The sequence below is a fragment of the Cydia amplana genome, chromosome 16, assembly GCF_948474715.1.
Source record: "Cydia amplana chromosome 16, ilCydAmpl1.1, whole genome shotgun sequence".
Taxonomy (NCBI): Eukaryota; Metazoa; Arthropoda; class Insecta; order Lepidoptera; family Tortricidae; genus Cydia; species Cydia amplana.
The window spans coordinates 1,833,009-1,860,227 of record NC_086084.1 but is presented as its reverse complement, the minus strand read 5'-3'; the positions used below and the strand labels follow the sequence as shown (position 1 = coordinate 1,860,227).

The 27,219-nt window shown below is 39.7% G+C and overlaps 2 protein-coding genes across 2 annotated transcripts; one reads left to right on the top strand and one right to left on the bottom strand.

Moving 5' to 3' along the window:
- Positions 1-554: 554 nt before the first annotated feature.
- On the bottom strand, positions 555-26,417 carry LOC134655383 (serine/threonine-protein kinase SIK2-like). Its single transcript, XM_063510842.1, has 11 exons — positions 26,003-26,417; positions 23,376-23,504; positions 22,219-22,391; positions 21,641-21,699; positions 20,885-21,014; positions 20,312-20,460; positions 8,231-8,382; positions 6,980-7,662; positions 3,529-3,615; positions 2,685-2,745; positions 555-816 (listed from the first exon to the last, which is right to left on the bottom strand). The coding sequence occupies exons 1-11, from the start codon at positions 26,129-26,131 to the stop codon at positions 733-735; spliced, it is 1,836 nt and encodes a 611-aa protein (XP_063366912.1). The 5' UTR covers positions 26,132-26,417; the 3' UTR covers positions 555-732.
- Positions 11,399-20,036, top strand: LOC134655285 (uncharacterized). The gene is made up of 2 exons (XM_063510736.1): positions 11,399-12,408; positions 19,009-20,036. The coding sequence occupies exons 1-2, from the start codon at positions 11,405-11,407 to the stop codon at positions 20,027-20,029; spliced, it is 2,025 nt and encodes a 674-aa protein (XP_063366806.1). The 5' UTR covers positions 11,399-11,404; the 3' UTR covers positions 20,030-20,036.
- Positions 26,418-27,219: the final 802 nt, after the last annotated feature.

Below are 27,219 nucleotides of genomic sequence, written 5' to 3'. Positions count from 1 at the left end.
CGACAGCCCGCCTCTCTCTAGGCCGCACACCACCTACATGCGTATGGCCACCATGGCCAACCCGGGCCATATGCCCTTCCACTGACCCCACCCCACCTGGCCACAGAGTAAGTATACACATGGTAACTGGGCCATTTTATTTAAAGTTGTACCCTACACTTTTTTTTTATTTGTGAATTTGTATGTTATTTCTACTCAGAATCACGAGTATCACTCTTTCTGTCCTAATTGGAGAAAAAAAGTGTCCCAAGGTTTTTTTATGTTTCTTTCCCCATTCCGTTACCATTTTTCATAGATTTTGTATGGTGGTCACGAAATGGAGAGATCGAAAAATGTATGGAAATCTTGGATCGCGTAGGGTAATTAATGTGACTTCGAGGGGAAATTAAGAAAATCCAAAAAAGGGTCGTGATAGCGATTCATTTAAGTAATTTTTATACAGCAAACTCAAATATTAAGAATCAACCGAGAGCTTTGTTATGTATTGTAGAAATCCATGTATATTTGTAAAAAATATTTATACTTTAATGCAATAAATTTCGAATAAAATACAATCGAACGCAATATTTCACTCTATTATTTATCTAACTAAAATAATATATCGCTAATAGGTAAATTACTACAAAACTTAAATCAGTTCAAAATATTCGTTGTCCAAAACGTTCTGTACAACAGAAACGATTTATTCGCTTAAAATTACATGTTTTATGACATAAGGGTGTGGTCGACGGGTCATTTCATGGGTACGGAGCGGCGGAACCGCTGTAGGTGTGGCGTGTCCTTACTGGCGTTTGCACGCTGACTGTACCACCCTACCTGAAAACAAAGTTAAGAGTACGTGTAAGCTAAACTGAAGCTAATAAAAAGCGGCCAAGTGCGAATCGGACTCGCCCATGAAGGGTTCCGTATTTAGGGGATTTATGACGTATTAAAAAAAAAACTACTTACTAGATCTCGTTCAAACCAAGTTTGCATGGTAATGTACATCATATATTTTTTTTAGTTTTATCGTTCTCTTATTTTAGAAGTTACAGGGGGGGACGGACACATTTTACCACTTTCGAAGTGTCTCTCGCGCAAACTATTCCGTTTAGAAAAAAATGATATTAGAAACCTCAATATCATTTTTGAAGACCTATCCATAGATACCCCACACATACATGGGTTTGATGAAAAAAAAAATTGAGTTTCAGTTCTAAGTATGGGGCACCCCTAAAATTTATTATTATTTTTTTCTATTTTTATGTGAAAATCTTAATGCGGTTCACAGAATACATCTACTTACCAAGTTTTAACAGTATAGTTCTTATAGTTTCAGAAAAAAGTGGCTGTGACGTACGGACGGACAGACAGACAGACAGACATGACGAATCCATAATGGTTCCGTTTTTTGCCATTTGGCTACGGAACCCTAAAAAAGCTAACTTTGCACCGAGTTAAACAAAACAAAGTGAGGTTGTGTCATTACGTCTGTGCAAGATAGCACAACCTTTTTGTATAAATTTACCTTTTTTATTATGTTTATGGTTTTGATACTTTTTTGTCTATTTTTATTTGTCAGAATACATTTTGTTTTCTCCTTACCAGTGCCTATTATTATACAGTCGTTAATAAAAACGTCATTAGGTATAACAACACCAGCCTTCTAGAGATTAAAGTTGGGCTTACAGTTAGTCCATTTGTGTAAGGATGTTGTGACAACTTAACATTTTTTCTGATTTCTGGGTTGAATACCATGGGCGTAGCCAAAATGACAATAGGGTATTTTCCTACTAGTCAAATCAGTTTCTCTTTTAGGACTGTCAAAACGATTTGCTAATATGGAATTTATTGAAATATTACACGGTCAACTCACCTACTTTTTAGGGTTCCGTAGCCAAATGGCAAAAAACGGAACCCTTATAGATTCGTCATGTCTGTCTGTCTGTCCGTCTGTCCGTCTGTCCGTCTGTCCGTCTGTCCGTCCGTATGTCACAGCCACTTTTCTCCGAAACTATAAGAACTATACTGTTGAAACTTGGTAAGTAGATGTATTCTGTGAACCGCATTAAGATTTTCACACAAAAATAGAAAAAAAACAATAAATTTTTGGGGTTCCCCATACTTCGAACTGAAACTCAAAAAATTTTTTTTCATAAAACCCATACGTGTGGGGTATCTATGGATAGGTCTTCAAAAATGATATTGAGGTTTCTAATATCATTTTTTTCTAAACTGAATAGTTTGCGCGAGAGACACTTCCAAAGTGGTAAAATGTGTGTCCCCCCCCCTGTAACTTCTAAAATAAGAGAATGATAAAACTAAAAAAAATATATGATGTACATTACCATGTAAACTTCCACCGAAAATTGGTTTGAACGAGATCTAGTAAGTAGTTTTTTTTTATACGTCATAAATCGCCTAAATACGGAACCCTTCATGGGCGAGTCCGACTCGCACTTGGCCGCTTTTATATTTCTATCCGATTTATTAAATAGGACTTGCGCTTAAAAATAACTCCTATTTATGTTTCCTAATAGTTATCTGGTGCTTTATTTCATGCATGGTGTGAAATAATTTATTTTAAATACAGTCAAATACCCTATTGTGAATCACACGATAGTCGATATGTTTTCATACATTATTTACTATTGTCGATTGTCACCTTGGCTATGCCCACAGTAATAAACAGTCGAAAAATTTACCGGCATTCCCCTCTCACTCTTGCAATGGCTGTTTGAGGAAGAATGTGGACTCACGATATTTCTGAAAAACAAATGACATTTACACTTGCAGCACTTAAATATCATTGATTCATGAACTTGAAATTATTTTAGTCATTATTTGAAACTAGCGACCCGCCCTTGCTTCGCACGGGTTAACAAATTATACATAAACCTTCCTCTTGAATCACTATCTATACTGGGTCAAGCAGATCTTGTCAGTAGAAAAAGGCGGCAAATTTGAAAAATGTAGGCGTATAGAAAATTAGAATTTCGCGCCTTTTTCTACGGACAAGATTTGCTTGACCATCTATATTAAAAAAAAACTGCATCAAAATCCGTTGCGTAGTTTTAAAGATCTAAGCATACATAGGGACAGACAGACAGCGGGAAGCGACTTTGTTTTATACTATGTAGTGAAGTGATACCTAATGGGCTTCAAATACTCCTACTGATCTATGTTGCAAAGGTTGTATACTAATAAAAAACCGGTTTACATTCCCTAGTATGGAGTTGGCACTGTTTCAATGGCCACTTAATTTAACCATCATTTCTTCACATTCAGGGAACAATACTTTAGCAAATTTTAGAGATATCAGTCAGAAAGATATCGTCCCATAGAAAATTTGAATTTCGCGCCTTTTTTTACTGACAAGATCTGCTTGACCATGTATATGTATCTGATTAACGACGTTTTACGAATATATTGTTAAAAGTACTATGCATTTAGTTCTAAGACAACTTAGGTACCAAATATTGTACGCCTTTGTAAGCCATTGTAAACCCGTAACCATACAATTTTTTTTGGTTAAAGTCAAGAACTTACCCCAAAGAAGCTCGTTTGATCGTGGTGGCATTGTTCTGTAACATAATGCGAGCTGGCGGCGTTGCCAACCCTCCCGTGGCTCGCCAACTACAAGCAAAGTAAACCACTATTAGCTGCCATCAGATATATCGGAGCGGCCAAGGTGCTCACAATATCTGAACACGCCTCTATTGTCAAGGCGTTAGAGTGCGTGTTCAGATATTGTGAAAACTTTGGCCGCTCCGATATATCTGATGGCGACTGTACACCTTGTAAACAAAGCCGATTGTCACACAGCAACAGCTTTGTTCAATAGTAAAAAACCTACAGTACCGAACATACATTAAATTCGAGAGTAATTTTTCTGGGCATAATAGTTATACACACACTACTTTAGACACAGTGGCGTAACTAGGGGGGGGGGGGGCTGGGGGGGGGGGCACGTGCCCCGGGCGCCGTCCAAGGGGGGGCGCCAAAATGGGCAAAAGACCTCCCATAGAAAATGGACCAGCCAAATGTAGGAAACAGTCAAATTTTTTTTCGCGACTTAGGGGTTAAGATAAGATAAGATAAGATAAAAGATAGTTTATTCAAGTAGGCATAATTACAATGCGCTTATGAACGTCAAATAAAGCTAGGTAGACCGGCTCCAACCCTACACCTCTGCCCCGAGAAGATTTAAATCCCCCCTCAATTGGAGGAGGGTATCCCAATATGGGACCGGCAACAAACTCGGCGGGACACATCTTTTCAAAAATAATTACATCTTATAATTAACATGCATTACGAGAAAATAAGGGAAAAAATACAATTTAAATTACTATAGAATTCATGCAATTATACACATAAGGTGTAATAGAAATTTGATTTAGAAAATATACATATGTACATGGATTCATACAAAATCGTAGCTCTTTCAGAAAACATATCAAATTCTTACAAAAGGAAAAGAAAATAAAGTTATTAAAAGAAATGGGAAAACATATTATATAAATCTGATTGATTATTATTAATTACCAACATATAATATTTGATGTGCTTTCCTGCTTACCTGAGCTGTGTCACCTATAACTCTATACATAATACAATGTTTTTAATTGCTACTACTTTTTATTAGTTAGTTTCTGGTTTGGACCATGCATGTTTGTCATGTTGGTAAAAATTACTCAGTATAATCCCAAAACCTCCCTGGCAACGGAAATGCAGTTATTTTTTAGCCACCCTGTATACAGGGTGGTCCAAACCTTGACGTCCAAAAAATTTTTTTAGAATCCTCGTCGTTGGTTATCAGAATATACCCCATGTATGTTAGCCGATTTTTCGTAGTTTTCGAGTTTAACTTTTAACTTTTGTTAAGAAATTCCGGGGTGAAGCTTTGCGTTGCTTTTATGCCTTCTAATAATTGTTCGTGGTATTTGCACTGATAACATAAAATAGCGATGGGGAAGTGACCCCATAAAATAATAGTAGAAATAAGAAAAGAGGATTTTTGTAATGAATTACTAATTTGGAAGCTTTCCACCTCAGTTCCTTTGCCCGGCGACTCTGACAAATTATGGCTATTAAGTATCACTTTTTTGACCTTTTAAAAAAAACGTAGGGTTTAGCAGTTTCTAAAACAACCAAAAGTCCTTGAAATCGCTTGTATTTTTTATTTATTTAGGTAAGGTAAGGGCAACATCTAAGCTTAACATGCTTGAACGTAAAAGTTTGTCTTTTTTCCCAACTCAGCCAAGTGAGGATGCTGATTTTTTTTAGCAACTGCGCCGTTTGTGAAGGATTATGTTACAAAAAGAAATATTCAAAAAAGTTCAATAGTTTTTTTTTATAAATAATTGCTTCACCCCGGAATTTCTCAACACAAGTTAAAAGTAATAAAAATAAAAATCATAATTCGAAAACTACGAAAAGTTGGCTAACATCATAACATACATATTCTGATAGCTCACAGCGTGAGGAATCTAAAAAAAATTTTTGGACGGCAAGGTTTGGACCAACCTGTATAACACACGCCGTGCCAACATCGCTCGTTCTGTGATACTAGAATGCTGTGAAAAATCTGTGTCAGGTATTGAGAGCATTCTATCCAGAGTTTCGGTGTGGGATCGGGAGAATTTAGTCCAATTCAATCCCACCAAGGCTCAATTTTGCGCGTTTACCGCTAAGAAAACCTTATCTTTCAAGGCACAACCCTTCCCATGTCAGGGAGTATTGGGAGCCTCGGTGTTGACATCTCCATCAGTGACGTCCAATAATTTCGTAGCCACCTTGCTGGGTAGGCTGCGCTCGTATCCAAAAAACTCGGTGTGCTCAATAAAGGGAGGCGATACTTTACTCTAGGGCAGATAGATCCATAGGCGTACCCACGGTGGGGCAAGGTGGGGCAGTTGTCCCACCCTGGTCTCTGACCATAAGCTAAGAATCTCTGTTTCAACCGTACCCTGTTACAACGTCCCCAGCCTCCCCTACTTCTGCCCCACCCCTTAAAAAATGCTGCGTACGACCATAGACAGATCCCATATAATGAGTACTGCTGTCACCTTTGGGCAGGAGCACCTAGATGTGCCACCTTGGTCCCTTCAAATCAGTCCAAAGGCGCGCTATGAAGTCTACAATCCCAAACTTACAAGCGATATTGAATCTTCAAGTTTAAGGAGATCTCCAAAAAAGAAGTGTATATTTTGCCATTTTAATGGTCGGCAACGCGCATGTAACGCCCCTGGAGTGTAGACGTCCATAGGATGCGGTGACCGCTTACCATCAGGTGAGTCGTAAGCTTGTTAGCCACCGATGGCCTAAAAAAACACTTATTTGTATAAATCAAAAGTAAACTTTAATAAGTAAAAAGTAACCCTTTCGTTAGTTAATTTCGTTTGGGGGGGGGGGGGGGCGCAAATTTGGTGCCTGCCCCGGGCGCCATATCCTCTAGCTACGCCACTGTTTAGACATCTAAAGTTGAGGGAGCTTCTGAAGGTTAAACCTTGACCTAAAGGTTCTTACGTTATGCTATTGAATGCTGATAGCGACTCGCGGCGTTTCACTAGAAGGCGGAGTCAGCATTCGTTGGTGGCGCAGAACAAGTAGAATGGCGATGCGAGCAGGGTACGTGTCGCCGCCGGTTATGAGCAAACGCTCGCATGCTAATACTCGCCCGCGCTGACCGAAAAACGTAAACATGCCTTTTGCGCCACAATAACCTTCAAATTAAGAAGCCAGACATGAAATCTGTCTAAAGGAGGCGTATCCATTCACCACGCACACAAGTTTTTATTACCGTTGCACGAGTGTTAGTATATGTGGAGAGGAACGAGCGGCGACACCGGTTCCGATACTAACTGTGCGCGATAGCCATTCTAACCTCTTTATGTTCTGTGGTTGGTGGTTTCTGACAGTAGTTCTGCCATGGTGATCCCCCCGAACCAGACGGAATGCGTAAATGCATGTCCCCAACGTTCAAAAAAATGGTTCCTACCTTGGTAACCCATCGCCAGCTCTCCTATAAAACTCCAGCCGTTTCGTATCCAACTTGTTCGGGCAACTGCTCAACCGCAGCGGCCTATCGTTCTCCAAGCTGACTTTCTTGCACTGCGTCTTAACCGGCCCAGTCTTCTGTCTGTCCCTGCTCAAGTCCGTATTGGAATGCTCGTTGATACTCGGCAACCGGGGATCGAGCCCATCTCCGTTGTCGTATATCCGGAGAACAGGCTTTACACCATACAGACCGGTCACGGGTCGGTTCATTGAAGTGAAGAGTGGGTTCACTTGACTTCGTATTTGTTGTAAATCCGTTTTTTTGGGAGATTCTTTAGCCTGTGTGACTGGATTTTTCTGTATGGCTTTTAATATTTCTTTTGGTGGTGTTGGTTTCTTAGGGGTGCTAATGGGTTTGGACACCGGTGGCGGTGTTGGTGATTGACTGCAGGAGGCTTCTGCCCTGTCTTGATCGAATAGATTCTTATACTCGGGTGGGCTGTAAGGTCTAGGTTCGTGTATAGTAGAGGTCCAGAGAAGGTCTGTGGCGGGTACGCTCTGGAGTTGTTGGAGGTGGGTCTTAATGTTGTAGATGCCAGCGACTTGTCCGAAGGGTTCCGCCTTGATTTGTGCGACCACGTCGATTACTGGTTGCCCGCAGAGTTCTGATATTTGTTTGTACATCTGAAAAATATTATCAAATGTAACTAATATTTAATTAAAGCTCATGAAGTTAGGTTAGCGAATTATGTTAGATTAGATAGTATAACGGGTCTATTTCATTCTCCAATAAACTGTTTCGCAGTTTGGCGAAATTCTATAGTAGATTTAAGTGGTTTTTGTTTCTGAGCCATATATTTAAAAAAGGAAATGGCATGTCATTTGAAGTCCTGTTACAGTTAAATTTTCTACTATAATGAGATTGTTTACTCTAGAAACTGTTATGTGTATTTATCGACTCATTTAAGTACCTACATGGCTTCGATTTTAATAGGTACCTACGGTAATTTAATTCTTTGCTAGAAAAGAAAGGAAAAATCGGAGGAGAATTCAATCATAGTCCCCATTGCTTATGGAATTAAGTCAGCCTTATGTATGATAAGATTTTCATTTGTGAAATAAAGATTAAGTAGACAAATGAGGAGCGTCTTTTCAAAGGGGTTTATTTTTGTAAGGTTTTCATAGAAAAATAAGCCCTTTTGAAAAGACACTCGTCAAATAGTAGCATTCGTATTGTAGTCGCTACACATACATCTCTGTTGACTTTAGGCTCGACGGAGCCGAGCGGATGCGCGCGCATCCTCATGCCGGGCCGCTTGATCCAGCGGTGCCGCGCCGCCTCCTCGATTTTCATGCGCGTAGCCACGTTAGGTTCTAGGAGCTGCTGGATGAACGTCTTGCAGTCTGTTAAAAATGTTGAAAATTAATATATTTTGATCATATTTACAGTCTAAAGATTTTGGTCGATTTGATAGCTGTTGGTCTAACATGCGATTCGTCCTTTTTTTAATTTCATTTATTTCAGCATATATACCTAAGCATTACATTGTTATACCAAAGCGCTTACATATTAGTTATGTTACACTCCGCGACGCTGATTTTCAGCAATTTGAGTAGGTAATGTTTGAAGTATTGACCCCAAATAATCCCTTAGAGGAATTAAGATAAGTTCGCCTTTGTACTAATGACGAATGTTATTTTTCCTGTTTTGTTCTGATTTTTGTACAATAAAGTGTTCTTTCCCAGGTAGCACAAAGTGACCTCCGAGTGTGACCGCGGCCAGGAGTTATGCGACGGAACAGTGATCAATGGACAAGTTATACTGGATTAGTGGCGTGTTGTTTTCAATCAGAACGTAGTTAATTAAATAAAGAATAATAACCTCCTTATAATCGTGCCTCGTTTTTGTTATAGGTGACGCTATTAAAAACTGTCGCCTGTTTATAATTTCGAAACGTAAAATTGGATTTGCTGTCACAGGCACAAATGAAAGGAACCGATTTCATTTAGTAGCGCCATCTAGTGAGCTCAAGGAAGGTTACAGTTACAAGTATAGACATGAGACGTATGGAGTTTGGCAGTCTTTTACTTAATAGCCTCTGTTTTTAGTGTTAATTTTGTTTTGTATGTGGGACGCGAATAAGTATGAGCTCGGCCGATTTTTTAAATCTTATAATGTAATACACTTTTTTTTTCGAAATATTTATGCTCTTATTAGTGAAATTGACAGTACAATATATAATTAATTTAACACGAAACTATCATTCTAAGGCCACTCTTCTCGCCTAATGAAAGAGCAGGACAATTTTATAAATAGAATATGAATAAAATTAAAATATATAAATAAATGCAATTAATAAAAAAAGGCAATTAAAGTGGGTTGTGCAGAGTTTGGTCCGACTATATAAGTGCTATAACTCGTGTATGGGCCAGGGGTCGGAAACCGGTATTTGCTCCATACAAAAATACCGGCATTATTACGTTCTTTTTGGTTCTTTGGTTTATTATTTCATTTTTAATGGGACAATCTAATAAAATAAAGTTGTTACGTAAATAAATGATTCAGTCCAACGCATAAAATAATTCAAAATATTGTGCTATTTCGTTTAAAATACCGGTTCCGAGCCCTGGTTGGGGCAGAGATTATACTTGTGTTGCTGTAAGGTACATACGCTTTTTAGGTAGAAGTTCTGTATCAGGGTTCCGGGTTCCGGGTTATCAGGGACCCGGTTCTTCAACTGAAGTAAGAAAACGCTTTGCGGGTAGTTAAAATACTGTAAGACTAGCTACAAGCTCGATTTTAAATATTGTAATGTTGCCACTGTTGAATTCTTTTTACAACTTTTTTAAGCAATGTCTAAGATTAAATAAATTTGTAATAAACACTTGTATGAGACGTTCTGTAGTTTATATACCCCGCTTTGCCCTGAGATTCCAACATGGCTCTGTTTATTAATTAATATTAATTCTTTTATTCACGTAAACTAATTACAGAGTTAGGGTTAACAATAAATGCGCCAAACTGCCGGCGTATTATGGATGGTTCTATCCACTTGATAAAATAATCGTCACTTTTTAACACCGCGGGACAGAAAGTGACGGACACCGTTTTATCACGCTGTCGCGTAGACAGAAACGACCATCATATCCGTACTAGAGTAACCGTAAAAGAGTTTGTCGGCGCTCCGTGCTCAATTCGAACAAATAATAAGCTTAGGTCTCACAAAAGGCTAATTGTAGGAATAATGAATGAATGGCATTTGGGTGAATCAACTTTCTAGAGATACAGGAGACAAATAACTTTACAGTACATATGGAGCTACTTTCCCAAACTAGTGCGAAAAATAGCACTCTCCGTGCGTATGTCGAAAGTTTAAAGTGCCATATGTACTGTAAAACGTTGTACGATACACGTGTCGATTTAAAACACCCCCTTCGGTCGTGTTTTAAATTATCGCCACTCGTTTAGAATTTCCTCTTTTCCGCACTTGTATCGTAAATAACTATTTCATCACACTCGCTCAGTAAATGTGGAATTGCACGCAGGCTTAGCGGGAGTAATAGAAAAAGCGTTCTCCCTAGGGAGTAATGAAGTTCCTAGTACCATAATTATATAACAGTTTTTTGTCTTTGTATCGCAAGTGTGACGAAAAACATTGTGTGCAACTCGGGGCGTAATAATATTGCAAACTCGAGTCTATAAATCGCTCCGGCAAGCCGTCGCGATTTAACTTACTCTCGTTTGCAATATTTAACTTACGCCCCATGTTGCACAATGTACTATTATAGGCATTAGGCATTAAAAATTATAATTTGAAATGGCGCTGACACAACAAAAGAATCCGAAAGTTCCCATGAAAATGGCTAATGTCCGAAACTACTCAAAATGGTGGGCGATGGATTGCGTGAGTGATTGGTCCCGTGACGTAGGTGAGAGGATTGTCCAAGAGGAAGTTTCGGCTTTCCAGGAACTTCGTGTCGAGTTGATATGAGATCTCAGACCTCATTGGAGAGCGGTTGGAGGAATTCTGTGCAACTGCAATTACTGCAAATGCAGCTAAGTAGGTATAATGTTCCGATTGTGATCGACTGTGACGTGTTTAGTCTTTTGATACGCGTTTACAAGTTGAGGTTACGTCTATAGGGAGGAATGGATGCGCGAAATGTCAAAATAAATTTATTACTACTGACAGAACACGTGTACTAATAAAAATATTTTACATGTTTAATAGCCCACGTGTAAGCCCTATGGCTGATAGGACGAGCATTCCGGGGCCAGCTTACGCATGACAATTAAATATGGTATGTAACAAATGTTACATACGTCAGTATTTACTAAGTATTTAAACACCTTGGGGCAACTATCCACCATTAGGTACTCACAGTTCACGTGATATCGACTTGGACCTGTAGTAAAAATCGAAATATGTCGTCTTCGATCGCAGTCGTGACATTATTCTTTGTTGCTTCTGTAGCAGCAAAGAGTTCTTTTCACCCGCTCTCTGACGAATTCATATCTCACATCAACTCGAAACAAAATTCCTGGAAAGCTGGCCGAAACTTCCCATTGGACACTCCTCTTGCTTACATCAAAGGATTACTGGGAGCACTCGAGAATCCATCGCCCACGCTCCCCATTATAACCCACGACGCTGATTTAATAGCCAGTCTACCGGAAAACTTCGATGCTAGACAAAAATGGCCGAATTGCCCGAGTTTGCATGACATCAGAGATCAAGGGTCATGTGGAAGCTGCTGGGCATTTGGAGCTGTCGAGGCCATGACCGACAGAGTCTGCACATATTCGAACGGTACTAAACAGTTCCACTTCTCGGCTCAGGACCTGGTCAGTTGCTGCCCGGATTGTGGATATGGCTGTCAGGGTGGATATTTAGATAAAGCGTGGCAATACTGGCATAAAGTAGGCATTGTATCCGGAGGGCCGTATCATTCGAGTCAGGGCTGCAGGCCTTATGAGATCGCCCCATGCGAGCACGCTGTAGACGGCCCCAGGCCGAAGTGTCATAAATCTGAAAATACTCCGGCCTGCGTGAATAAATGTGAAGTCGGTTACAACATAGAGTATAATCAAGACAAGCACCGTGCCAAGCAAGTTCATATGCTTCGAGGAGAAGATGACATAAAAGCGGAATTATATAAAAACGGCCCTGTCGAAGCTGGTTTTACAGTATACGATGATTTCATTCATTATAAAAGCGGCGTGTATTCACACACATCTGGAGCCTGGCTTGGTGGTCACGGCATTAAAATCTTGGGATGGGGCGTGGAGAACGGCCAGAAGTACTGGCTGTGTGCAAACTCCTGGAACAGTGACTGGGGAGACAAGGGCTACTTCAAGTTCCTGCGAGGTGAGAACCACTGCAATATCGAGGCCAAAGTTGGTGCTGGGGAACCGGACTTAGATGGTTTTTAAATACCTACAAATACCTATAACTCTTAATTCTTTAAGTTTAATATTTATTAAAATTAAGTAGTTATATCTATATCAAATAAAAAGTTTGAAATCTAACATATGTTTTTTAAATGTCATATCACAATCACACTTAACCCTTAAATTGGCATTGTGCATCACCGTGTACGTTAGTTAATAAAAAATATATCGAATTTTCTAAGCTTTTATTATCAGAAACTACTTAATAATGATGTTATGAATAGTACTAAAATATGTGATATGGCAAAAATTTGAAATTAACGTCACTATCAAAAAATCTGATCAAAGCGGCGACGCTCGCCAGTACCTCTTATAAGTTTTATTAAATTTTAACAACTTTTCTGTATGCAAGTTATGATTATTATGTTTTGTGTTTTATAAGAACATAGTAAAGTATATGAATAATTGGTAATTTTGTGTGCATAAGGCATAATAATAAAGATAATCACTGGTAAATAGGAATGTACACCACAGTTACCGTTGACAAGTTTGTAAAGATGTACTTACATTCAACCACGGTAACCACCGTGTACGTTGCCAACTACACGGTAAATAAACATAGGTAACCACGGTGTACATTACCAACTTATCTGTACTTAACTTTTGTTTTGAAACTAACGATTTTGCGTGTCCTTGTTTATTTAAAATATTTTTAAGCAGTATGTTTTCCTTTCTTTGTCTGTAGTACTTAACACTGTGTAGATCGCATAAGATTTTGGCTTTAATTCCCGTAAAAAATGTATGTTCTGATGATGAATCTGACTGATTCCGATGAGGAGCCCACACGCATTCACACAATTCTATTCTGATGATAGCGGGTCTCTATTGTTTCCCAAAAAAAGTATTGTTTGTCCGCATTTTCGTTAGTCATAATTTGTTTGGTTCAGACACGCGTTACTTTTCAGGATTGCTATAAAACAAACCTGACATAACCTATCTATAGGATAACCTTACGAAAGTCCTGAAAAATTAACGCTTTAAGTTTTATGACTAAGTAATGAAAATATGACAAACAATACATTATGACTTAAAACTTTATGTGAAACAAAGGGACCCCCGATAAATAATAATTATAATCAAGCACGATTTAATTCTGAAAGCACGTTGATTGTTGATTGTCTTTCGACCATATTAGAGGAAGTTCTACATTCTCCATCTACAGTTATTTATGATGCCTTGCCCACATTAAACTCTGTACGATCCGTAGCCACGCTATCTTGAACATTCATCGCCATTAACTACTAGGGTAATAAGAGCTTCATGTAAACACGAAAAACAGAATTAGATACAGCTTTAGGTTACCTACTTTTAGGACTTCCGGTTTGAGCTATTCGAAGGACATTGTAAAGCGACGAAGATTTGTAACCGATGAAATGAAAGTTGAGAAACTGTGCCATAACAAAGAAAATACAAAAGGTTGTGAAATAGAGTCCTACAGACAGTCTTTGATTTAACAACTTGGGGCATTTTCCTGAGAGTGGACCGAAAAATGTATGCTGCAGATCCTGCAAGGAGGGAAAGACGAAATTTTATTGCATCAAATGCAATATGCTCCATTGTTTCATCGTCGGAGTATATATACTATTATTTACCTCTATCTATACGTAACGCCTAAACGGCACTCAGACTAGATTTTTAATCCAGTAATATTATTTAGAATATAAAATCATGATTACATTTATTTGATTAAGAATAAGATTATTCCTATTCAATTTTTTCACATACGAATTATTCCCGACCAAAATTATTTGAATTATTTTGACGGGAATAAAATCAACATGATTTTATTCTTAGAAATTCTTATTCAAATAATGATTTTATTCTTGAATGCCCAATACTGAGAGTTCCTATGGCCACCTCCTGTCTCCATCATCAGATCAGTTCGACAGTATCATATTATTGTATTGTCATCAGAACTACATACAGCTGCCAATTTTCAAGACGCTACGATCTTTGGAAGATGGTTAAATTGTTACTTTAGATTCCATTACATAGTTACATACAGGTCGACCTAATAAAAGCTTGTTAATAACTTGTGTTTTGATTTTTAGTACACTTTAAAGTTTATTCTAAGACGCAATGTGTTGCAAATTTTGTTATGTTTGCGTGACAAGCAACGGCAATCACAATGATAATAGAATAGAATAGAATAGAATATAATTTATTCGTAAGCACAGACAATACATAATATGAAAAAAACACAAAATAAGTGCCACGAAATGGCCTCATCTCAGCATGTTGCTGGTGGCTTCCAGCGCTGGTCTTCCGATGAGACCATCAAGTGAGAAGAATCACGGAGGGTAACAGACAAGAAGAAAAAGACATCAAATAACGTAAAGTGAACAAATATAAAAAATAATGCTCCTATTACAGGCCGCACCCGGTATAAGCATTACAGTGTTATACCAAAGCGCTTGCATACTAGTTATTAGTGATGTACCGACTATTGATTTGGCCGACTAGCCGACTAGCCGACTAATCGGCGCTCGGATGGCCGATTAGTCGGCCGACTAGTCGGCTAGTCGGCCAGATCATTAGTTTGGTCTAAGTTCGGTTCAAATGCACTAAAAAACAATCGTTTTACCCTTTCGTCGCGCTATTTATCATATAGTAACGCTAAAAAATTAAATAAAAAAGTCCTAAGCTTATATTTCATATGGCGACCGCACAATCGGACATAAAAAAGCGACCACAAGGTCAATAATTCCGAACAAAAGTTTTCGTGAGCACCCTAAATAAAAATTTGGGTAAAATAGGTAAAAAGCTTATGAAAATATGTGCTGTTTATTTCTTTTTGCCCTACTTTTCTGTCACTTATAAAGTGCCGACTAATCGGCCATTTTTGCCGACTAGTCGCCGACTAATCGCCGATTACAAATGAGGCCGAATAGTCGGCTTTCCCGACTAGTCGGCGACTAGTCGGTACATCCCTACTAGTTATGTTACACTCCGCGACGCTGATTTTCAAATGTTTTAGGTAATGACCCCGTATATGTTTTTCTTTCGCAGATAGCACAAAGTGACCTCCGAGTGTGACCGCGGCCAGGAGTTATGCGACAGAACAGTGATCAATGGACAAGTTATACTGGATTAGTGGCGTGTTGTTTTCAATCAGAACCTAGTAAATTAAATAAAGAGTAAAACCTCCATATAATTTTTGTTATATTTACGTTATTAAAAACTGTCACCTGTTTATAGTTTTGAAACGTGTAATTGGATTTGCCTGACCGCTGTCACGGGCACAACATATAAAACAATAAAAACGTGAACATGATCCCGGAAACGATTTGATTTAGTAGCGCCATCTAGTGAGCTCAAGGAAAGTTACAATTACAATTATAGACACGAGACCATAGAGAAAAAAATACATAGATTGCTCACTCCATACATCAGTTTTAGTACCAAAAAGACTATTAGCATTTAGCATCGAGTAGCGGAACTATCAGTACTGCTACTTGACAATTAGATGTAGCACCGACCGGAAAATCTTATGCTGTTGAGATAAGACTTTCCGGTCGGTGCTACATCTATTGTCAAGTAGCAGTACTGATAGTTCCGCTACTCGATGCTAGATGTAGACACTGAAATTAATAGTCCAACTGATGTACTTATGGAGTGAGCACTCTTGTCTTTTTATATTTCTCTATGACGAGACGTACCTATGGAGTTTGTCAGTCTTTTACTTAATAGCCTCTGTTTTTATTTAGTGTTAATTTTGTTTTGTTTTGTATGTGGGACGCGAACAAGTATGAGCTAATTCCGATTTTTTAAATGTTATAATGTAATACACTTTTTTTTCGAAATATTTATGCTCTTATTAGTGAAATTGACAGTACAATATATAATTAATTTAACACGAAACTATCATTCTAAGGCCACGCTTCTCGCCTAATGAAAGAGCAGGACAATTTTATAAATAGAATATGAATAAAATTAAAATATATAAATAAATGCAATTAATAAAAAAAGGCAATTAAAGTGAGTTGTGCAGAGTTTGGTCCGACTATATAAGTGCTATAACTCGTGTATGGGCCAGGGGTAGGAAACCGGTATTTGCTCCATACAAAAATACCGGCATTATTACGTTCTTTTTGGTTCTTTGGTTTATTATTTCATTTTTAATGGGACAATCTAATAAAATAAAGTTGTTACGTAAATAAATGATTCAGTCCAACGCATAAAATAATTCAAAATATTGTGCTATTTCGTTTCAAATACCGGTTCCGAGCCCTGGTTGGGGCAGAGATTATACTTGTGTTGCTGTAAGGTACATACGCTTTTTAGGTAGAAGTTCTGAATCAGGGTTCCGGGTTCCGGGTTATCAGGGACCCGGTTCTTCAACTGAAGTAAGAAAACGCTTTGCGGGTAGTTAGAATACTGTAAGACTAGCTACAAGCTCGATTTTAAATATTGTAATGTTGCCACTGTTGAATTCTTTTTACAACTTTTTTAAGCAATCTCTAAGATTAAATAAATTTGTAATAAACACTTGTATGAGACGTTCTCTAGTTTATATACCCCGCTTTGCCCTGAGATTCCAACATGGCTCTGTTTATTAATTAATATTAATTCTTTTATTCACGTAAACTAATTACAGAGTTAGGGTTAACAAAAAATGCGCCAAACTGCCGGCGTAGGTATTATGGATGGTTTTAACCACGTGATAAAATAACTGTCACTTTTTAACACCGCGGGACAGAAAGTGACGGACACCGTTTTATCACGCTGTCGCGTAGACAGAAACGACCATCATATCCGTACTAGAGTAACCGTTAAAGAGTTTGTCGGCGCTCCGTGCTCAATTCGAACAAATAATAATCACCTTAGGTCTCACAAAAGGCTAATTGTAGGAATAATTAATGAATGGTATTTGGGTGAATCAACTTTCTAGTTAACGGCTAGAGATACAGGAGACAAATAACTTTCCAGTAGGTACATATGGTGCTACTTTCCCAAACTAGTGCGAAAAATAGCACTCCGTGCGTATGTCGAAAGTTTTAAGTGCCATATGTACTGTAAAACGTTGTACATACACGTGTCGATTTAAAACACCCCCTTCGGTCGTGTTTTAAATTATCGCCACTCGTTTAGAATTTCCTCTTTTCCGCACTTGTATCGTAAATAACTATTTCATCACACTCGCTCAGTAAATGTGGAATTGCACGCAGGCTTAGCGGGAGTAATAGAAAAAGCGTTCTCCCTAGGGAGTAATGAAGTTCCTAGTACCATAATTAACAGTTTTTTGTCTTTGTATCGCAAGTGTGATGAAAAACATTGTGTGTAACTCGGGGCGTAATAATATTGCAAACTCGAGTCTATAAATCGCTCACAGGCAAGCCGTCGCGATTTAACTTACTCTCGTTTGCAATATTTAACTTACGCCCCATGTTGCACAATGTACTATTTATTATAGGCATTAGGCATTAAACATTATAATTTGAAATGACGCTGACACAACAAAAGAATCCGAAAGTTCCCATGAAAATGGCTAATGTCCGAAACTACTCAAAATGGTGGGCGATGGATTGCGTGAGTGATTGGTCCCGTGACGTAGGTGAGAGGATTGTCCAAGGGGAAGTTTCGGCTTTCCAGGAACTTCGTGTCGAGTTGATATGAGATCTCGGACCTCATTGGAGAGCGGTTGGAGAAATTCTTTGCTGCTGCAAATGCAGCTAACAATAACCTCCATACAAACGAAACATCCAAAATGTGCCACTGAAATTTCAACCTAAAGCGTAGGAAATAGAGTCGATTTTGCGTTGATTGAAAATTGAACGAAACAGCAAAAGCGACTGTTCCGATTGAACATGGTTTAAATTACATCGAACTGAATAGGTAGGTACTATAGGTAGGACCTTGGGTCTTAGGAAGGTATGTATACTAATGTTCCGATTGTGATCGACTGTGACGTGTTTAGTCTTTTGATAAGCGTGAATGTGCCGACTTGTAACTATGTTATTAATAATAAATTTCATTTCATTTCATTTCATTTTTACTAGTTCAGGCATAGAGAAAAAAATACATAGAGTGCTCACTCCATACATCAGTCAAAAAAGACTATTAGCATCTAGTATCGAGTAGCGGAACTATCAGTACTGCTACTTGACAATAGATGTAGCACCGACCGGAAAGTCTTATGCTGTTGAGATAAGACTTTCCGGTCGGTGCGACATCTATTGTCAAGTAGCAGTACTGATAGTTCCGCTACTCGATGCTAGATGTAGACACTGAAATTAATAGTCTGAACTGATGTATGGAGTGAGCACTCTTGTCTTACTTATTTCTCTATGGTTCAGGTTACGTCGACTGGGAGGAATGGATGCGCGAAATATCAAAATAAATTTATTACTACTGACAGAAGACGTGTACTAATAAAAATATTTTACATGTTTAATAGCCCACGTGTAAGCCCTATGGCTGATAGGACGAGCATTCCGGGGCCAGCTTACGCATGACAATTAAATATGGTATGTAACAAATGTTACATACGTCAGTATTTACTTAGTATTTAAACACCTTGGGGCAACTAGCCACCATTAGGTACTCACAGTTCACGTGATATCGACTTGGACCTGTAGAAAAAGCCGAAACATGTCGTCTTCGATCGCAGTCGTGACATTATGCCTTGTTGCTTCTGTAGCAGCAAAGAGTTCTTTTCACCCGCTCTCTGACGAATTCATATCTCACATCAACTCAAAACAAAATTCCTGGAAAGCTGGCCGAAACTTCCCATTGGACACTCCTCTTGCTTACATCAAAGGATTACTGGGAGCACTCGAGAATCCATCGCCCACGCTCCCCATTATAACCCACGACGCTGATTTAATAGCCAGTCTACCGGAAAATTTCGATGCTAGACAAAAATGGCCGAATTGCCCGAGTTTGCATGACATCAGAGATCAAGGGTCATGTGGAAGCTGCTGGGCATTTGGAGCTGTCGAGGCCATGACCGACAGAGTCTGCACATATTCGAACGGTACTAAACAGTTCCACTTCTCGGCTCAGGACCTGGTCAGTTGCTGCCCGGATTGTGGAGATGGCTGTCAGGGTGGATATTCAGATAAGGCGTGGCAATACTGGCAAGAAGTAGGCATTGTATCCGGAGGGCCGTATCATTCGAGTCAGGGCTGCAGGCCTTATGAGATCGCCCCCTGCGAGCACGCCGTAGACGGCCCCAGGCCGAAGTGTCATGAAGCTGAAAATACTCCGGCCTGCGTGAATAAATGTGAAGTCGGTTACAACATAGAGTATAATCAAGACAAGCACCGTGCCAAGCAAGTGCATATGCTTCAAGGAGAAGATGACATAAAAGCGGAATTATATAAAAACGGCCCTGTCGAAGCTGGTTTTACAGTATACGATGATTTCATTCATTATAAAAGCGGTGTATATTCACACGCATCTGGAGTAAAGCGTGGTGGTCACGACATTAAAATCTTGGGATGGGGCGTGGAGAACGGCCAGAAGTATTGGCTGTGTGCAAACTCCTGGAACAGCGACTGGGGAGACGAGGGCTACTTCAAGATCCTGCGAGGTGAGAACCACTGCGATATCGAGACCAGCGTTAGTGCTGGGGAACCGGACTTAGATGGTTCTTAAATACCTACAAATACCTATAACTCTTAATTCATTAAGTTTAATATTTTTTGAAATTAAGTAGTTATATCTATATCAAATAAAAAGTTTGAAATCTAACATATGTTTTTTAAATGTCATATCACAATCACACTTAAATAGTTATTACTGTAATATTTGTGGCATCAAAGTGCACGGTCCTGATACTCTGAGCGTGGGTTATATCTCCGCTAAAAGGAAAAAAATATCAAAATGTAACATGTCGATAGATCCGTTCAAACTACTAAATATAATAATATGCTATACCTCCGCTGACGCAAGCCAGTGCGACCCGCTGTTTTCGAGCGAAACCGCGCGCTATGGCGGCGCGGAGCTGCGGCCGCGAGCGGCCCTCGCCGGTGTCAGCGCCCGTGAACGGCAGCCCGCCCGTCACCATCCCGTACACTATCACACCTCTGAAAGTTTGAAACGAGGAATTATAGTTAGGTGTCTTGGGAGTGACAATCTCTTTTTGGTTGACTAACTCTTTGACCGCCAAAGACTGATGCGAGTAGCGACTCGCACTTGAATTTACTACGCTGACTTACATGAGTTGCGTTCTCGCGCGACTTCAAGTATGGACTCGCGCGCGAGAGCGCAATTTATGCTAGAGCGCCTGATATACTACCTACTGAGTTTGCGCTCCAGCGAGATCAATTGAGCGACCTGATCTGGGTATGGTGAGGAAATCGAGCTAATGGGAGTGTTGTCGCTGGTTTGCTAAACCTAGCGTAGCCGAGAAGTTACCTGCGTGTGTGTGTGTGTGAGAAGACTGTCGGAGTTAACTTAGCTAGGCCCGACGACTGTCGGTGTGATTGGTAAGTAGATGCAAGTACTAACATGCTCCAGAGATCCACCTCAGGCCCGTAGCGGCGACCATCCACAAATAATTCTGGTGCAGCGTACTCCAACGAGCCGCACGGAGTTCGCAGTGCCCCACCGTTGCTCCACACGTTGCTTAGGCCGAAATCTGAAATATGTGTTATTTTTAAGCCGGATACAGCAACGTTGGCCGCGGGATACCTATGAACTTTATGTGCGAATCAGTTTGTGGCACGATTCTGAGGGCCAACAGTGAACGTTGGAAAAATCGTCATTTGCCTTTCTATCGTTTGAATATGTAAGTGATAGAGAGGTTGATAATTGAATTTAGATTTTCGATTTCCGCAGTAGGCTCTTTGATTATAGCGCGGAAGGCCAAGCCAGGAGACAACTCGAATCCGACCATATGTTAGAATTAGAACCCATAGAGCAGCGGGCTCAGCACGGTTCCATTTTTATCGACTATCACTATGCCCGTCACTTTCGCACTTACATACTTGTTAGAACGTGACAGGCATGGTGACATCCGATAAAAATGCGACCGTGCTACTAGAGCAGGATACAATAAATAACTTAGGGAGGTGAATTCGTAAATGCTTTACGAATTACCGCCCGTGGTCTGTATAAAGTTTTACGTCTTGCCTTGGCCAGGAAGTGAGATTTTATTCTCGCGTAGCGGGAAGAGCCTAGGGTGACGTAAAAATAATAGTTTTTGCTTTTACAATAGGTGATAGTTTTCGTTGTTCATCATAGAAAGTAAAAAAATGGTCTCACCCACAATCTTGATGAACTGCTTCGTTGAGTCTAACATGATGTTTTCCATTTTCAAGTCTCTGTAAAAATTATTGTTAGAAATATGAAGTGTAAAGTCTCAAAAATGTTCAGAAGAGCAACGCTGAGCTGAATGAAGAGCTGGTGGCAATGGTGACACGGAGGTGAAATGTTATATCCTTCTGAGGCCCACTTGCACCATCCCACTAACCCGGGGTTTAGCGGTTAAACCGTTAACCTTTGTACTTGTAACCACGGTAACTCCAGGTTTATCCAGTTAACCCCGGGTAGTGGAATGGTGCAAGAGGGCCTAAGTCTTAATGTACTTTTCAAAGGACAGAATCTAATCGAATTTTGAACTTTGGAATAAAAGAAGGTGTCAATATCAAACCTGCAAAAATGACTCTGGGATCTAGGAGGTTAAAACCAAAATAGATATTGCTTAATTATTGTGTTGTGGTGGATAGGACTTGGGTAACAGAGCTCTCCTCCATAACGTGTAAATGAGGCAAAATTCTAACAGCAGCAAACTTAATTGACTACTGATAGGCCCTACATCTTTGCAACAAGGTTTACATTACCTGTGCACCACGCCTTGAGAGTGCATGTGTCGGACAGCCGAGACCAGTTGAGCTGCAAGCGACTTCGCGCGGGCCTCAGGCAGGCCTCGCTGCGGCCCCCTTGAGGCCAACACATGGGCACAGAGGTCCCCTCCACCAGCTGCTTCCATTACTACGTAGAGTCGAGGGCCGTGCTGAAAATAAAAGGACTTAAAAAACTTTCTGTACTTATTCTTGACGCAAAGGATACTAGGATACTATATTTTCCATAATGTCATTATCCACAGAGGAAAATGGGGACTAAGTTTGTATGGAGAAAGGGCCGCCCCCTTTCCTCTTAATGATTTGTCACCAGTGCCGCGATGCAGGGAAGCCTGTGGACCGCAGTGGACATCTGCCGACTTAACGCACAGGTCCTGCTTGCAGTGTGAGAAAGTAATGTGTTCCATCATCTTGCCTCCTGCTCTTGAAGAGTTGATTGAATTCGCCATGGAATCGCTTTGTGTCTCTCTATCACTCTTCCATATTAGTGTGACAGTGACAGTTGCGTTTCGTTTACTACGGAGCGATAGCGATTGGCATGTTGTCTACGGGGCCTGGCGGCCTATCTAAGCTAACGATCGCTTGCGCTTCGCTTTGTGTCTCGCTATGCACTCTTCCATATTAGTGTGACAGTGACAGTTGCGTTTCGTTTACTACGGAGCGATAGCGATTGGCATGTTGTCTACGGGGCCTGGCGGCCTATCTAAGCTAACGATCGCTTGCGCTTCGCTTTGTGTCTCGCTATGCACTCTTCCATATTAGTGTGACAGTGACAGTTGCGTTTCGTTTACTACGGAGCGATAGCGATTGGCATGTTGTCTACGGGGCTTGGCGGCCTATCTAAGCTAACGATCGCTTGCGCTTCGCTTTGTGTCTCGCTATGCACTCTTCCATATTAGTGTGACAGTGACAGTTGCGTTTCGTTTACTACGGAGCGATAGCGATTGGCATGTTGTCTACGGGGCCTGGCGGCCTATCTAAGCTAACGATCGCTTGCGCTTCGCTTTGTGTCTCGCTATGCACTCGTCCATATTAGAGTGACAGTGACAGTTGCGTTTCGATCGCTACGGAGCGTTAGCGATTGGCATGTTGGCTACGCGGCCTGGACGATTTCATCATGAATGACGGTGGCTTACCATCATCGTCTCGTACAATGCCGCGATGCAGGGGTGCCTCAGTTTGGACATCACACGCGGTTCCCGGTGTAGGTTGCGACGGGCGTACTCCTCTTTTATGCAAGTCAGGTCGATAATTTTGATCGCCACCTGATGAAATAGAAACGAGAAATTAATAATACCTACTTATGTTAGTCCAATTGCTGCTACTGATTTATTTACACTATTTCATACTGATCTACTTATTCATATTTTTATATGCGGAACTAAATAATCGTTTTAAAAAATGGCTACTTGTTTTGATTCTCGTATTTATTGCACTTTTCTAAGATATCGCAGCTTTTTTTTAAATATCTATGCATTAGCCATGTAGACCTCTCAATCTCAATGTACTTGCATTGCACCACGTTGGCCAAAAGAGGCCAAAGACTTCTCGTGTACTAAGAAATAAGAATGGCATCGAAAACCGTTTCACGCACACGCACGTTGGACTCAGGTTAGGCCACCCCAACTAGCAAATTAAATCGTAGAAGCTTCATTCTTACGACTGCAAGTCGAAAAACAGTCGTGTGAAAGATCGTCATCAAAATTAGGGTTCCTAAACACTGAACCATATAGTCAGAGATTACTACTACCTACTATTCCAGACGGAACATATTTTGCTTTGCTTTTCTTAATTAGCTATAGGAAAAATGCATAACTGTCTGAAAATTAGAAAAGTACGTGGAAATTACGTCCTATGGACTTCCTTTCAGGTCCTTCTATTAACCTTTTGGCCGCCGGACCTAGTCCGCAAAGACGCTCACTCACACGCCAGAGTAAATTTTAAGTAAACAACTAATAAAAAGTTTAGGGATTGCAAATAGTGATATCGATATCTACAATTTATGGTAAAAAACTTCTCAATTTGGCTTTGTTCTTAACCAACTTTAATTTATTTCGAAAATGCCAATAATTAACATGTTTTTTACACACGACAATGTTAAAAATAAAGGTCTTTATCATTAAAAACAACCACTGAACAATATCGATTCATGACGTAATGTCACCGCACTAGGCTGTACGAGAAGTCTTGTATACAAGACAACGGCGCGCATGGACTGCCCGCAGTGCAGACCGACAAGGACTGTTTCCGCGCGGATTAAGTAATAATAGTCTCTAGGTCAACGGCGTAAGCGCTTGTCGATACGTAAACTTTATAAGCGTAAGGTTAGAGCCGCGCATCGTGTGTCGATAATATAAATGTATCGGAACTGCATTGGGGAAAATTACACGTGGGTTGAATTGTCAATGAGTGAAGAATATATAATAATATTGGAAAAGGGTGGGGATCGGAAATGTTCGGGAATGCATGTTTCACATTCGAAATGTTCCTTAGATGAGCTTCTCAGTTCCCGTATTACATCCTCCCTACCATGACAATTTTTCGTCAATTTCAAATATATAACATTCTCATAGTTAGGCGACACTGACTATTCAGAGCGTCCGCCTGTACCATTCTTGTGCGAAGCGGTCACTTAAGGGTATCACTCCCCACTACACTATCATCTCAAAATTAATCATTTGTTCTGCAAATAGACCACAAGGACAGATTTACTTGTCTAACTCTACTATCGACAGCTGAAAAAGCTCCCTGAACTTCAGCCAGCTATAGTTAAGCCTGTCTCTCTCTCGTTTAACGTATTATAGTTACTAGTTACCACCAATTGGCATTTAAAAGGTGTTCAAATGCTTAAATAAAACTAGATTTGCGATTTGATATTTATTTTGAATATTCTCATATCGAGTTAACATTCCCATCCCTAGCTGTCTTGTATACAAGACAACGGCGACGAGGAACACGAAAAACGTTGAAATCTGGAGCAATTTTTTGATAGCCTTATTATAAAAGAATGGATTTATATAGCTGCTTTAAATGCAATTATTTAAAAAATCTAAGACCTAAAACATTAACACGAGTGTAAAAGCAATACAATTGATGTTTTTTTCACATTTACCGAGCGGTTGAATTTGTGTCTTGTATACAAGACCGCGGCGCCAGTGTATCGTTCTATCGTTGTCTTGTATACATGCCAACGGCGGTCAAAGGGTTAATCATGTGATCGAAAAAAGCCTCATTATGTTAACACTAGGATGAATGCCATCAAAAGAAGCTTGTGATACAGCTTGTACGTCGTACAGTCAACCAATTTGATTTCTAAGCCTATACATATAATCTTATCGCTTTAACAATTAGAGACATGACAAATATCAATCAATAACCAATGTCGTATTCAAGACAAATAAATTGATTCATCATGACATGGTTCTATAGTGGCGTAGGAATTAAATCCGTTGACTTTACATGTAACAATATGCTATTATCAGTATTATCACAGCTCTCTCTTCGGCAATCTATAAAGACAGTGTGACGAAATAATCTCAATGCAACGCATACGTTACTACAGGTGTTGCGGAATATATCCGTAATGCATTCCAACGCACCTATTTATATTCCCTTTGATCACACACCGTTAGACTAATAGCCCAAAAACAAATAAAACGCTCACTACTTATTCATAGAGCTCATTGAAGAACCATTCATTGGCCACTACTCCCCAGTGTTGCCACTAAGAAGCTTCCTGATTGGTCGGTACACTTGAACTTACCTTCTTCCCAATAATTCTATGGGTAGCTTCCTCAACCCTCGCAAAGTGCCCCTTTCCCAGCACTTTCCCTGTCATGAGGTAATTCCCCACACTGTACACATGGCCCTTATTCCTCGTCATGGGTTTCATATTTTTATATTATCTCACTTTCTACTCATAATTTAAGCGAACAATCTAAGCACTAAAGCAACAGCGAATAACACGGTTTTTCACACGATATTTATGATAAATACTTGTAAACGTCATAATAATGTTCCTGTGTTTGGGTCTTTTGTTTAGGTCTTTGAATATAGAACGAGCGGCGGCAAACGGTTTGACATTTGATCGAACTATTTTTAACGTTCGGTAATCGCCAGTATATAGATGTACCGACGTTTTTTAGGGTTCCGTGCGTCGATACGGGAGATGGAAAAACCATTGGTGTTATGCGGCTAAATTTTACAAACCGATTTAGCAAAAGCATTGCCATCGGCAACGGAAGTAGTAAGTTCTTATATTTTAAGTGAACTAGGTATAAAACAAGGATAAAAGCTAACCTCTTTAATTTAAAAAAGTTGTACGTAACGAGTAGCCAACTAGATTTAATAATTAAGTAAGTTCCTAGTTATTTGCGAATGGCGAGGCGAATGTTAAAGAAATTAGTAAGCGAACAAACGAGAAAAATTTGAGGTCTACCTCAAAAACGAAAATCGAATTTTCTACATCTGGCTCTCTATCACTCGAATATGCAGGAGAGATAGAAAGACAGATAACGAAATTTAGATACCGGTTTTTCGCGGTAGATCCTCAGTTCCCTTCGCTAACTCTACTTACTTTCCAAAGCTGAGGGGTTATTTTTGACAATTTTTTTTATTGAGGAAAGCCCTCCATGGCAAAATGGACGGGTTCACAACACCCACGAAAGAATACCAAAGAGAATATAATCACTACGTGAAGAATACAATACTCACATTTGACATGAACACATGAAGATGACTTTGACACTAACAGCAGCCACAATGACAACTATAGTCATATTTGACGTTCTTGACGCTGTAAGCTTGACAGCGTACACCTTCAAAGAGTATTATCATCAATTGATATTACCAACAACGTTTTTGAGCAAGTTCATGTTTACATTCGACTGGTTAGATCATTTTCCCAAAATCATAATTTACCTGTAGCATAGTTTCTATTCGCATTTTTTCCTATTCTTAATTTACACCAGATGCATTAAT

Bases quoted from the DNA above. Each gene is read 5' to 3' on its own strand.
- LOC134655285 (XM_063510736.1), top strand. From the start codon at position 11,405: ATGTCGTCTTCGATCGCAGTCGTGACATTATTCTTTGTTGCTTCTGTA. The intron at 12,409-19,008 runs TTAAATACCTAC...TTGGACCTGTAG, and splicing joins GAACCGGACTTAGATGGTTT to AAAAAGCCGAAACATGTCGT.
- LOC134655383 (XM_063510842.1), bottom strand. From the start codon at position 26,131: ATGAAACCCATGACGAGGAATAAGGGCCATGTGTACAGTGTGGGGAAT. The intron at 23,505-26,002 runs GTAAGTTCAAGT...CTATTTCATCAG, and splicing joins ATAGAATTATTGGGAAGAAG to GTGGCGATCAAAATTATCGA. The intron at 21,015-21,640 runs GTGAGACCATTT...CACATATTTCAG, and splicing joins GCAGTTCATCAAGATTGTGG to ATTTCGGCCTAAGCAACGTG.